Below are 14,593 nucleotides of genomic sequence, written 5' to 3'. Positions count from 1 at the left end.
CGTCACACAGTTGTGTTACACCCATCCTGTGGTGTCACACTGCAAATGATATGATGTGTGCAGGACTTTTGTGGGATTGCCCCATAGATATCACTAGCAAGCCAATTAGTAATTGTTTTAGGTATTAATTTTTATGTAAAACAATTTCAGGGAATTTTTCATAATTTGTCTTTAGACCTAGAGGAATATCTGAAATACCCAAAGGCAAAACTGCTGGAAGTTAACTACTGACCGTGTTTCTTTCCAGAGTACAAAGTTATCAGGACCTTTTTTATTCACAAAGCTGGCATGTATAAATTCAGAGCATTTTCTATCACTGTTTGTGTTGCTTTATAAAATGCTGATACACAGAATTAGCTGAGTGGGTGCCAAAACAAGCAAGGAATGCTAAATAATTCTTACTTTCAGGCTTCTGTAATATCCTCCCACTGTAGAGCCAGTGAGCATGACCAGGCCAGGCTGGAGTTGGACAACGCAACTGATGAGAGAGAATAAATAAACCATTGCACCTTGAGCCTGTGAGAGTGCAGGGTTCTGCTGCTGTGCTGTAGGTATAAGGGAAATATTTTTGTAAATACCATTTCTGTCTTTGTTTAAGCTTTTTTCAGGGGTAGCATAATGTCACAGTTCACATTATATAAATTTTATGATTTTCTTCTTTCTCTTTGAGTTTTTAGGAGGAATGGGATAGTTATCCTTTAACTTAGCAATTAAACACAATTTGGATGCACCTGTAGATGTTTAAGTCAGTGTTGAAAAGCAAATAGATAATCCTTTACTTGGGTGGGGTTTTATTTTTTTTCTTCTACACATTATCATCTTCCCCCTGTATACACTTTGTTTATAACACAAGGACCATTTCTGAAAGCACTAATACTGTGAGAGCTAGGGGAGGAAATAATCATGGGACATGTGAATCAAACGGTTTTGCTTTCTGAAGACCTGTACAATCTTTTGCCTTCAGAAACAAATACATAATTTTATCAAATCATGAATATAAAAGACAACAAATAACTTTATTCTTTTTATGAGAGTGTATGTTGACTCAGGAAGAAGTCATGGCTGGTTAGGGAATCTTGAAAATGATGAGCCGTTAGGAGACATAGCTCCAATTTTATCCAATAGAGATTGCTGCAAGTTTGTATGATTTCTGTAATTGTTTGTATGTACAAATAGGTACACAATTGTGAATGTCTATATAAATACCATTTGCATTTTAAATTCATCTAGGAGCATCTTGGGGGCATCTTGTTTTCTTGCATTTTAAAAATCTGAATAGCACCTATAATTAAGGGAGAAAACTGAGCCCTGGAAGCTAGGTAGGACTTCCATCTATTGATCTGTGTAAACCCGGCTTACACTGTCAGGGGAGAAGCAGTCAACTGCTGAGCTGCTTTGTCACTGACATAAGCCGAGAGAGGATTTTTGTGTGTGTGTGTGTGTGTCTATACTGTTTATACACCAGTCTATAGACCTGCTGGCTGGTTGAATTTTAAAGAGTGCGGAGGTTTAAAGACTTGTCCCCCGAGGGATGCTCCTGCCAGTTGGGAAGCGAGCGGAGGCTGCTCCGCAGAAGTTGTGTGCACGTGTCTGGCCTGGGGAGGGCTGGCAGGCGCTGGGGTAGCCCCGGCCTGTCGCTCGGCCTGGGCAATGCTTCGAAACACACCCTCATTTTCAGGTTGTTTAGTCAAAATATTGAGCTAATACCTTTGGGGTTTTTTTGTTTTTGTTTTCTTTTCCTTGCGTGATAATTTATTCTGAGAGAATACAATGGGGAACATAAATGAATACATTTCCATACCCAATTCTGAGTCAGTGCTAGGCTAACCAGGCAGCAATTAAAATTCTTGTTAGTGAGGAGAAAAATCACTTCCTGTGGTGTGACAATAGGTACAGATTTAGAAAAAGAATAAAATACTATTTCTTTTGAACAGGAAAAACAAACTTTATGAGACCGAAGTGAGAGACTACTTGGAAATGCTTGGGAAATTTCTGAGTTGGAAGTTTTGATTAGCTAGTTCTGTTTGCTCTCTTTTATTAGAGTTTATTGTTGCTACTACTAGCATTGTGTGTGCTTGTTCCTGACTGCAGGAGTCAAATGCTTACCTGCCCTGTTTATATTTTGCTTTTCACTCTTCTACAGTGGGCACTCAGAGCAGGCAGGATGGTGCTAGAGCAGTTCCTTTTGAAGAGTATTCTACATACTGCTGTTGTTCTTAGTGGAGTTAATAACCTTTCCCAAAACACATCTGTGGCTTCCATACACTGTGCTAATAAAGTAAAAGTTGTAAAGATTTATTGAAATCTCTTGTATGACTTGAAAATTCTAAAAACATTGACTTCCTGATTTTGTATCACATGGAGATTTACTGAGGCATAGGCCTTAAAATGCTGCAGCTAGCATACACATCTTGTGGTCACAGGCTTTCTTCTGAACTGTTCCTCTCTTGCTGATTAATTTGTGTGGGCTCTCAATATTTTACACTATCCACTGAGACCTGTGAATGTTTGAAGTAAATAGTCACTGTAGTGTGTAGGAATTTAAATACACAATTTCCCCTAAAGGGAGTTGATAGTCCAGCATGCAGTAAACAGGGTGTTCAGGCTAGACAGTGCTAACACTTTAAATCAGCTTCTTGGACCCTCATGTGCAGCCCTGAAAATTTGTAATCAATGTGCTCATTTCTGAAAGCAAACCTTGTGGGCCAGCTCGTGTATACAGAAATACAGGTCTGTGGGGCTGTTCCAAAAACAAATTCTGCAGCTTTGACCAACTGCATTGGTGTCAACTGTCTCTTCTTGCTGAAGCATTTCGCAGGGGGTTTGTTTTCCCAGTTGGGAACAGGGAAATAAAACCTATTTTCTAGGATCTTGTAAAGCCATTGTTTAATATTTGCTGCTGAATGATCTGGTAATTCACTTTTTTTTTTTAAAGAAAAACATTGACTAGTTTGAGAGCAATTTTATATTTTCATTAACACATTTTATTTGCCACTAAACAGCTTCTTAAATAAAATTCTGCACGAAAGAGAGACGTTATCCTTTCATACTGTGGTATGCATGTAGATCTGGTGGATTTTGCCCGCCCCCCTCCCCTGCCCCCCTTTATTAATAGCAAAGCTTGCTTGTGAAGCCCAGAGGGTTAATCATATAAATTTCTGCTTTGGACCAGTAGACGATTTCCATCATTTTCAGCATTTGACTATGGAACATGTATAGAGTTGTTATACCTCTCTTTAATTCATTCTGCTGCCAACTTCATTCCCTTTTCTCTGCCTGAATTTTAATTGAAACAACATTTGTATTTTTGAGCCAGGATCTGTCAGAAGTCCCTGTGGCTAGTCTGTGGTACAAGTAGCAGCAGACGTGGCTTACCCATATGGTGTGGTGCTTCTTGTAAAATCCATATGGCCTTGTTGAAGGGAATCCCAGCGGGGATGTGAAGGGTGTTAATACCCTTCAGGCCAGGCCTTTCCCTCCTGGGGCTTCTGTGGCATTGTCTTTGCAATCTGCCAAAGCACAAACCTAATTCCTTTTTAATAATCAATTATTTCAGTCCAGGAACGTGTGCTGTATTTTTTGTAATCATATATTCCATGAACTTATTATTTGTTACAAGTATTTTTGGCCATTTTTTTAAAAAAAGCAAACCTTCCAAAAGCCTTTTCAAAAAACCCTTAATTTCATTTCTTTTGCTTGTGTTTTCAGGAAGTGCTGAACAGCGTTCCAAAGTTCTGCTTTCCTTTTGACATTGAAAGGTATGTGCTACAGTTATCATTTATTTTAAAATATCACATAGAAAACTATTTTTAGCATAATTACAAGCAAGGATTTAAAGAAAAGGCAAATGTAATGTACTCCCTAAACTTGCACCTGCAGATAAGAAAACTTGCCCTTTGTTCAAGTAAGTATGAAGTCACTAGTAGGAAACTATCACAGCAAAATGTAATCCTAGAATTTTAGGAATATCTCTATCCAGAGATATATTTCAGCTCCTAGTTTTGTCCATTGTAATTGTGAACACCATCTGTGTTAGTATAAGGATATAACACAGTTTCCTTCAAGCAGCAAGCTTCATTAAAAATGTTATGGTGCACCAGGATGTAAAAACTCACCAAGCAGTACAGAAAACATGTTGTTTGGGTTCTAAAAAATTAGGACTTTAATTACATGGAATTAGCTGAATATGCAATTGATTTTTCTCAGAGAAGAATCAAGACTGTTATTTATAATTAATTAGCCCTTACCTTTCTGATACCAGTTATAGTCTGGCTTCCATGTAATGCTTCCAGTCATTTAAACTGTTGATATAAAATGTTTTTATTAATGAAAATATTTATTTGGGCTTGTCAAAATGATAAATGGTAATTTATTTAATAGATTGAACTCATTCGGTTTGGAAAGCCCATATTGTCCAAATTGGCTAAGATTGAATTAAAAGCTTGATTTGCATAATTGATGAAAGATACACCCAGGTAATGTGCAGGCTGAGCCAATTTCAAAGTAGCATGTACATCAGTTGTAGATGGTGAGTTGGAGATGAGAAGCATCTATCAGATGCAAGAATCTGCTGTCGGTAGAGGAAAAGCTGGTGTGTCTAGAGAGGAAAGAAGAGAATCTTTGCAGCAAAACACACTGGCAAAATAAAGACACAACTTTATAAACACAACTTCCCTGAACTATACTAGGCTTATTTAGTCTTTTATAGCTGAATTTAATTAAATTGCTTGAGTTTTGAGCTGGTTAAGCTCACTAGCCTTTAAGCTGTTTTAATGACTTAACTAATATGGTTCTCAGTGTTGGCTTTAAAGCATTAAAGTCTTTAATGTGCTTAAGATATGTACAGAAATCTGTTTAAAATCAGTAATGAAGAAGAATAATGGAAACAAAATTTGAGAATAACAGAAATAGGTGAGGTTCTGTTGCTGCCATCCAGTGGTAAGAAGATAATCAGTGGCAGCAAATAATTATTTTCAAATAAGTTGTCTTACCTTAACTATGGTTCTCTTGAACCATTTAGAAGGCACTTAGCTACTTGTATGAAGAGGATGAACTTAATAAGCTGTGAGAATACTTGAATTTATAGCATAGCTAAGTATGTATTTTAGCTGATTATCTGAAGGGGTAAGAAACAAAGAAAAAAGAGACAAAAAGGAAAAAGTTAAAGGAAGTTTGTTGTTTGTTTGTTGGCACCACACCTGCCCTTTCCCCAGAGATCTGCTTTTTGACTGTTGGCCTCATGCTTTATTGTCTAGCAGTGTTCTCAAAGATACAAAATTTCTACAAATTTCATAAAATTTGTCAGCTGGACAGGAGTGGAGGGTCCTGGAAGCTGGGATTCTGCTGAGAGGAATGAAGCTGATCAGTCTGGCCTGCAGACTGCTCGGGCAGTGCCGTGATGTCTTTAGAACCGGCTCTGCACTCGTAGCTGCCTGCAGAGCTGGGAGACTGGTTCTGGGGCATCTGAGAGAGAACCAAAGGTAATGTGGGATCATGGGAGTGTAGCAGCACGGACTAGGAGGGGCAGATCTATTGTGGAGCAAAGGACAGATATGCTGGAAGGTCATTCAGGGAAGTGGGGAATGTTACTGACAAGTTATTTGTGTGAACAACTTACTAGCTGCGTGATGTATTTGCCATTTTCTGCTCAGCTCAAGTGTTTTCTATAGTGTGGACACATTTACCAATTGTTTTAAACAAAACCAGCTGTTGTATTCTGATTTCTCAGTTGAATTATTTTTATTTTGAAATTTGAAGTGGTAAAGAAAAGGATTGAGAAAAACACTGCTGAAGTTCCATTTTATAGGGCTTTTTTTCCCACTGGACATTTAAGATGTTCCAAATATTTTAGTGTTTTTCTAGCCATAAATGTGCTTTCCCTTATCTGATGATTACATATATATTTATAGTTTTTCCTCTTGTATATAGGATCATGATAGATGGTACTCCTAATACTCCTGAGTATTTTACAGTCAGTTTCAATGGCAATTTCTATACAGAAACATTTGAACTGATACAGAAAATATCTATTTCATTCATTAAGCATATTGTACTGCAGAGAGCATAGCTTCTCAACCTGTAATATATGTATATTTATATACATACTTATATAGCATATATATATGTATTTATTTATGTATATAAAATACTTCAAACATTGTCTGAGTGTGTTAAGAGCTAGAAATTACTAGTGTAAAAGTAGTAACTTCCACTGATTCTGCTGACCAAGACACTTAAAACAAAAAATATTATTCTATTCTATATATTACTTCTGGGTTTCTAATCCACAGCAGAGTTATAGATAATGGAATATTAATTCTGTTATCTAGCTAAATAAAACCAAATAAAGTAGGAAATCTGTGTTCTTCAAATTATGGAGAAAGTTAAAGCACCAGTACTAACATCATTGTCACCCATTTTCTTTCTAGTTACCTATATTCATTACTTAATGAACTGAAAAGAAATGAGCACATATATTTGATTTTCTTTTATCCACTATCCTGCAACGATCATAGAGATCCAGATTTAGTTCTCACTATTCGATGCTGTTTGCTCACCAGACATACTTTATGCAGATGCTACAAATAACTTTACACTACTCACTCTAATTATCAAAGGTACATACTGTGAATGGTAATTGAAAATCTAGAGGTAACTCCCATTAAATTGAAACTGAAAGTCAAGCCAAAAGAGGCACAAAGGTGTAAAAAAAAATTCTTTGACCATGACTTAAACTTTGAGTTGTATATATACTTTTTTATTGAAAACAAACACATAATTTCATTACTGCTAGTTATGGTGTACATATTATTTGAAAGGAATAAGAAATTAACTGCATCACAGAAGTTCTTGAGCTCTGAGAACCTATGTCTCTTTTTATGAATAAATTATATTTAATAATGGCACAACTTTATAACATTCTTACAGTTTGCATGCATGTATTTACAAAGAAAGACCCTTTTCTTTGGTATTCAGTTTCTTTTCATATAGTCTAGTAGGATTTTACATTTGATGACAGAGATTTTAATTTCCTTTTAATGTTTGCTAAAGTAATATTAATGCTTCAGGCAACACCATTTTGTTCTCTCTTGTTGCTTGAATTCTCAGTGCAAATCCTGCATGGTTTGCTTCACTTTTCTTTCTCCAGCAGTCTTTTGTATTTTCCCTCTCAACCCAGAACTCAGGTATAACTTTGCAGAGTTTATACTTCAGTCTCCACATCCATCAGTTATGTAGCTGGGTGATGACTAGTGAGGGTGCAACTTCTCTTGTTCCTTTTGGAGCTATTTCAGTTTCACTCTGAAGTTGTGCTACGTCACTGCTTGACCCCTCATTTTTATCTGTGCTTTGAATCTCTGCCATTTCTCTCCATCCATAAGTACTTCTCTTACTTCTTTCATTCCTCGGTCTTTTCCCTTTCAGGATGCATTCCTCCTGCTGAATGTGAAGCACACAACCCTCTTTTAGATATGCTTTTTGGAACTGCCTATAGGATCAACATGGAGACAGTGATTCTCATTAATTCCCCCTGGTGCTCACCCAGTCACTGGGAAGTATAGGATTTTGGAGAATAATCAATGGTGCTGCTGCTGTAGAGGGTTTCTCCTCAGCAGCAGAATGTCACTCGAGTATGGGAATTACCATGCTGGTTATTTAACTCATAATCTTTTAGGGTGAGTGAGTAATGATAGCAGGAATGACATCACTGTCATTGTGCTGTTCCTGGCTAATGGTGTTTCTATTGATATGTGTGGTAAAAGTCTGTGGGGAAACACAGTTATGATCAAGCAAAGTGCAAAACAATGCTTTGAAATCATCAGATTTTCAGATCTTGTTGAAAAGGTGGTTATAAGATACACAAAAAATTTGCCATTAGAGTAAATAATTGAGAATGAAAAGTAAATCATCAAGAAAGTACTTCAAGCTGTATGGGTGAAGATAAATAAGCTGTAGCATTTCTTGTACCCCTCAGGCACTGCAGTCAGTTTGCAAGGGGGGTTTCAAACTCAGAAATGTAGCAGCAGTTGCACACAACTGAGTTCTTTGCATCTTGTGTCTCACTGGATTATGGCACATGTTTGTGTAATAGTGAATGTGTGAGACAAGTGTAAAGGACAGGCTGCAGTGTGCGCTGTGAAGAGTGTAACTAATGATTTCAAACAGGGGTTCTTTGGTTTCCATGTGGATGCAGAGGTGCACTTGTCTGAGGGGGAACCTGGGAATGACAAGGGAGCTGCCCTGTGCTTCCATAGATCCTTGGCCAAGTGTGATGGTCAGGGCCCTGAGAGCTTTTAAAAAGGCTTCTTCTGCAACTTAAATACTCCCAGTGAGACTCTTTACTCGGTAGTTGTGGTTTCTTTTAATGTTTCTGGGTTTTTTTGAAAATATAGTCCCATTAATAAGCTAACTGTGCTTTTGTGAGGCTTTTCTTACTTGGTGGTGGCATTGTCCATTTTCATATCTTCCCCAGTTTTTCACCTGTTCCTTTTTTCTTCCAGAATTGTAAAGGGTTGGGTTTTTTGGGAGGCAGAGCTCAAATCAGATAGCTTGGTGGAATAGAGGAGCTTTCCACACAGGGAACCTGAGCTGTGGACTTGTGGATCCTGGAGAGGGCCTGGAAAGTGAAAGAAATAGTACCTGAAGCTTAGATTAGGGGATAGCAATTAGCTGAAGAGGATGCCCAACCTAGTGTTACTGTCTCCACAGTCTCTCCATCAGCTTGTACCGCTACCTGTTTTTCGAATTCCTGCTTGAAAGAGTTTCTATTTTGTTCTTTGATTTGGGGGAAATTCGGGTGACTAATTGATGGGTTTGGTTTTCCCTATCAGTTTGGGGGTTGTAATACATGTGAAACTTTCGGGTTTAAGTAGCAGCCACCAAAGCTTCAGACAGAACTGTGTATATTACTTACATTGGTCAAGGACATGTATGTGATATTTTATAAGTAACAATGACATCGTGACTGGCTTTTAAAAGAAAACAGAAATCTCTATTCCAACATATGAGGTTGTAAATTTTTTGAAACTCTTCAAAAATTTCTAAAATTTGAAGAAAAAAAAATTTCAAACATCTGTTCTATCCTAAACAAAATAATTTGGAAGAAGAACAGTTTATATGGAGAGCAAAGGATAAATTTAGTGATTAGATATGCTGATTTTTGTTTGAAGGAGAGATTCAATTCCTGTATTAATCAAGTCTCGAGGCTCCCTTAAAGTGAGGCCTGAGCAATGGCTGCAATATAAACAAAAATCTTTTAAATTACTCTTTATGTACTCCATGGGTACTAAGGAGTCTTTTCTGTGTTGTGTAGGTACATAGAAGATTTTAAAACCTATATTTAATTCTATAGTGAACTGTAGAAAGAGCCCATTGTAGTCTGCAGGGTTAATAAGTATTTACACACATTCTTCATTACTAGTGATTTATTGTTGTTGAACTAGCATTAAAAGTAAGCACACAGGGAAAAGTTGAAAGTAAGTCAAAAGCAAGGTAGAGGAATGAGTGAGGAGAATGTCAGCACTGGTTAGCAACGATTTGTGCCTGCTCTCCCCTTGCAAGTGAGCAGATCATGCTCTCTTCAAACAGCTGACTAGACCAGCATTCTGCAAAAAGGCTTTGCAGTTGGACTACTTTATCTTGTGCTCCAGTAAATAGTTGGGATAACATTTTGTTGAGGGAATTCTGATACAATATTCTGGTAATAATTTCATTTTATCTGTGTTGATTTTCATGCTAAGAAAAACTTGAAAGGAATCAATTCTGTGGTCCAAGCAGCAGGGTCTTCTGGAGGGGAGACTTGATTTCTAAACAGCCTGAATGTGCTGCAGTGAAACAGGGAGGGACAAATCCCAAGTCACTTGGCCAGTGTTTGTCTGTATGATGGAACATGCTATATATGTGTTAAAACTGTAATGCTAGCACTTGTGGAATGTTTTATGTGTCTGATTTATATATTGTGTTCATCTATTGATTGAAATTCCCAATTATCATTGTTTTTCATGGTAAGTCTTACATATAGTCAATTTTAATTCTGCTGAAGAGGAGTAGAAAAACAGGAATCCTTGCTGCCCCCACATCTCAAATTATAACCCAGAATTAATTCAGTATTTTAAACAGAACAGAAAATGTAGTCCAGATGTATGGTTGGTCACTGGCTTCTGTTAGCGGTTCTCTTGAAACAAATGGGACAAAATGCAAACTTTTGGGTTCTTGTGGAGATTGAGTTGTAGCCTTGGAGCGTTTCTCATATTAAAAATCTGTGACTTGCTGCTTACATCTCTTTCTATACTGTGTGGGAAGCAGTTTTCAAGCCGGGCCACTCTTACACTGACTGTGAAAACATGGAGTTACCTCTCTTAAAGAAGCAAAGGAAAGATTGTGACTGGGAGGTGGTGAGATGGCATCGGAAATCCTTCCCACTGAACTCCTAACTTGGCTGGGCTATTTTTAATAGAAAATATCAGAATTTAAATACCATTTTTAAAGTGGCCCTGAGTACAAATATTTTGCCTGACATAGATGTACTCAGTTCATTAAAAACCATTTGGGTTAATGAGGCTGTGTGCAGAGCCTCCAGCCTGACCCTGGCAGGGTGTTTCATGGTGTAAGGAGAAGCCAGGCCTGGCTGCTGGAAGCTCCAAGCCTCAGAGTGGGACGTGGCGGAGCAGAGAGAGGGTGGTAACAGAGGCAGCTGAGGTTACTGCTCACAGCATTTCCAGTGCTCTGACTGAGCAGCTGCTGCTGGGTTTCTGTGGGAGCCCCTGGTCCCAGGGTGTGCAGGGGTGCTGAAACCACACCCCACATTTCATGGCAGTCTACTCTGTGCAGGAAAGAGCAAAGTGCAGAGATGTGGCAGAGAAAACTGCAAGGTTGGCAGGGGAGCAGTAAGGCCTGGTTATTGATGGCTCTCTGGTGCGAGGTGCAGTGTACAGCATCCCAGCTACCCAGAACCTGAGCAAGGAGGGACTGAGAACAAGCCATTGAGTATTTACAGTGTTTAAAGAGAACATTAGATTGTTCCAGGTTGTTGAAGGCAGTTGAGGAAAGTGCTTTTTTTAATGGTTTAATTACCTAATGCAAAAAAGTTCATCATTTATGGGTGATTATATTGGACTAAGTGTATCTTCTAATGTATGCTCAGCACAAGCTTTTGGTTCATTCTAGTCATTTTGTGTTTGTGTGGGTCTAAAGCAATTTGAAAAGAGTGGGAGACTCTACAGGCAGGGTAGTGGTACCACTTAGCTGATCTTTAAACCTTTGTCACGCATGTGTTAAAAACAGTATAAAATCCCTGTGTCCTACATCGCTTCTCTTTCCCTTTGATCAACTGCTACTTTTTTTTTCACTAGGAGGTAGATTTGATTTTCTATAATTAATTTTGTTGCAGATTTAAAAAAACCCAAACAAACCAGCAAAACCCAACAAAAACCACAACAACCGCCCCTGCCGCATATTACAAGGGATAAATTAAAAAATAATTTGTGCTCTCTCACTGGTAGACTGACATCTGTAATGATTTTCAGCTTCTCTGGGAATTAATTTTCAGTGTGATCATCTAAGATTGAACCAGAAATAGCAGGTGTTAGTCATTACTAGCAGGTCCTTAGGTATTCTGCTGTAGAAAATCGTGTAAGAATTGGAAAAGAACAGCAGACAATAGAATTGTGTTGAGGATTATAGTGAGGATTGAGCATGAAAATACTTGAGACCAATGACTTAAATGCTCATCTTTCATGTGATTTAATGGTTTTATGCTCTGTATCTGGTTTTTCAGGGTGTCCCAAAACCAAGTAGGACAGCATTTCACCTTTGTGCTCACCGACATTGAAAGTAAGCAAAGGTTTGGATTCTGCCGTTTGACGTCAGGAGGCAAGGTTTGCCTCTGTATTCTAAGGTAAGGTGGTAAATAAAAATTGAATTAATGAGTGAATATAACAAATACAAGAAAAAAATATCTTTTACAAATTCTCTGCTAATGTGTTTAACTTTGCTATCAGGGTATTGCTTTTCTACGGCAGCGCTACCATTGCTTTCACATAAAAAGTGGCCCCAAGCCCCATATGATGGTATTCTTCTGTGAAGCTAAATCATTTTATTTAAATAATATGAAATCTCTGCTTAAAAGGCAGAGAACAATATATTCCAGCCTTAGAGGCTTGGACTGTTATGTGGATATTTTTACTTTCTAATCAGATCTTTGACAAGCACTCTGTCAATTCAACAATAAAGTGCATTATTCTGTATTCCTGTCCTTGGAAAGGAGATTTTTGGGTGTCTCGTCCAAGTTCTTTTCCCAGACTATATCTAGTATAAGAAATATGAGATCCAGAGAATTCACAAGGTAAGAGCACGCTGTTTTGTTGCAGAAGAGACACTGATGTTGGGGAGAGTGACCCCAAAGAAATACTATGTTTCTCTCTCTGCTTTTTCTTTATTCTCTCTTAATTGTTTTGGTAACAAAAACCCTCAATTACTTAGTTGTCCTAAAACCATTTTAATTAAATTAAAGGCAGAGTGATCTTATTAAAAGACAAATTTGCAACTTCAGTTAAGAGCCTAGCAGCCTTCAAGCCCCTTAGAGGAAATGGAAATACCAAGCTCAGCAGCAAATAGGAAGAACAAAATTGAATTTAAATTGCTTTTAAAGTGAGAATCTCCAAATGCAAGAGAGGAGGGGCCAAATGCATTGGCAGCAAAGGGGAAAGAGAGAATTTTTGAGAGTAGGATAGGAATAATATGGAGAAAAGCAGTTTTTCAGGTATTTGGACAACATGGCAATCTTGTAGTCATGGAGAGCGTCATTAGGATAGACCACGTGAGTTTGGGAGAAAAACCTAACATCAGCTTGTAAAAGGATTATCAGTAAATGAACACTGAGGGAAAAAAAGATCAGCCAATGTAGAGACTTGTAGAGTACTTAAAGTTATTGGAAACAGTACATCAAGATTTTAATGAACTTTTAAACAGATGCCAAACTAATGTAGAGAGCCAGTACACTGGATGTTTTTTGGCAAGTAATTTAAAAAGAAATGTTTGCTCTAAATATTGCAAAGAAAAAAAAATACTACCATATAATGGAAGTAGCAGTAGGGAACTATTTTATTCTGGAAATTAATTTACTTTCTGGGATCTTTGAAATATTTCTTTAGTAATACTTCAGAAGGATATAAGTCTTAGGCTTTTGGAATGTGCAACATTTAACCCTTTTCTCAGTGATTCATTTTTTTTAATATAACTTGTTAAAACCCAGAGTGAGAATGTACATGTATGCTTTTAGCTCTTTTCTCTGAGTTAATATTCTTTTCTCATTAAGCTAGAAACAAAATGTTTTGCATTGTTTGTGTGGCTGTAACAACATTTAAATCAGTTATGCATGCTCAAGTACATTTAAGTACTGTATGGGGTGCTGCAAAGCAAAGGATGTAAATTCTCAGCTGGTGTAAACTGGGTGTTTCTTTTAACATTTCCCCATGGATGTGCATCAGCTAAAGATTAGTCAATGGTCTATTACTTGGTAGAAATGAGTAGGAAAATGAAAGGTGGCAAGCTATAATTTTTCACTGAACCATATCCAAAGCATTGCCTTTATTGCTTTTATTGTGACAATTTCAAATTTACAGTGCACAGCTGAATGCGTAACAGGACTAGCTTCATTGCATTGTACTCGTAGCTGGGTAGTCTGCTTATCTCCAGAATGTGTGTGTGTGTTGTGTGGTGTTTAGCTCAGATGGAAAGAATGCATCAATATTTTAATCTTGTGTTCTAGTAGCCAGTCTGGTTTGCTTGGAATTCCAGGATTCATTAGAAGTGACCAAGTGAAAGAGGACTCACTAAGCAGATTTTTTTCTCACTTTATGTGTCTCTTTCTCTGCATTTTATCTGTCTCTCCTTTGCTTGTGCTTATTGTTCTTAAATTAACCAAATTTTTTAAAAAAACGAACGAATGCTGTCTTTATATATAAAGAGTGTGTTCAACGTTGCTTTTGTCCATGTATCAAAATGACATAAAATGATATTTGCTGTGTGTATACACATGATGGCTGATGTATGGGCAGTTCAGACTACTTGTTCTTCAGGGGTGTGTGCACAATAGCCATGGACTTTTATATAAACACACAGGTGCAAGTGTACAGAAATGCCATGTCAAACTGCCTTGTCCATGTCCGCATGGATGTATCCCTTCGGACAAGAGGATTATAATAAGATTCCTGACTCAGGCTTTTACAAAGACAGTTAAAGATAGTAAAATATAGAAAATCTAGTTGAATTTTCATAAATAACTGAAATGTAACTAAAAATCTCTAAAGATGAGCAGGAACAAGCCAGTCAAAGTGATTGAAAGGAAATACTGTAGACATTTGGGTAGGCTGATGAATGGGGAGCAGGGCACAGATTTTCCCTTGTGCATATCTTTTGTGGATAGTACCAAGCCATATGCTAACCTATGCCAGGTCTTCTAAAGAGATAGAATTTCAGCTGCTGAATGAGATTCTTAACTGAAAGCTGAAATAAAGGCTGCTCGTCCTCAGGTTTAACACCAGCAACTCAAAGCTGCATGTAAGATTAAAGTCTTGTGATTTATGGGACTTCGCTC

General features: G+C 37.6%; 1 protein-coding gene across 1 annotated transcript in view; it reads left to right on the top strand.

Annotated features, from left to right (window-relative positions):
* Positions 1-14,593, top strand: part of DENND1B (DENN domain containing 1B) — a 156,195-nt gene that overhangs the window by 53,669 nt on the left and 87,933 nt on the right. Inside the window, exons 6-7 of the mRNA XM_033516452.1 lie at positions 3,709-3,758; positions 11,774-11,893. Coding sequence (XP_033372343.1) covers positions 3,709-3,758; positions 11,774-11,893 — 170 coding nt within the window. The remainder of the gene's footprint in view (positions 1-3,708; positions 3,759-11,773; positions 11,894-14,593) is intronic.

The sequence above is a fragment of the Parus major genome, chromosome 8 (assembly GCF_001522545.3).
Source record: "Parus major isolate Abel chromosome 8, Parus_major1.1, whole genome shotgun sequence".
NCBI classification, from domain to species: domain Eukaryota; kingdom Metazoa; phylum Chordata; class Aves; order Passeriformes; family Paridae; genus Parus; species Parus major.
This window is presented reverse-complemented; position numbering and strand designations above follow the sequence as displayed.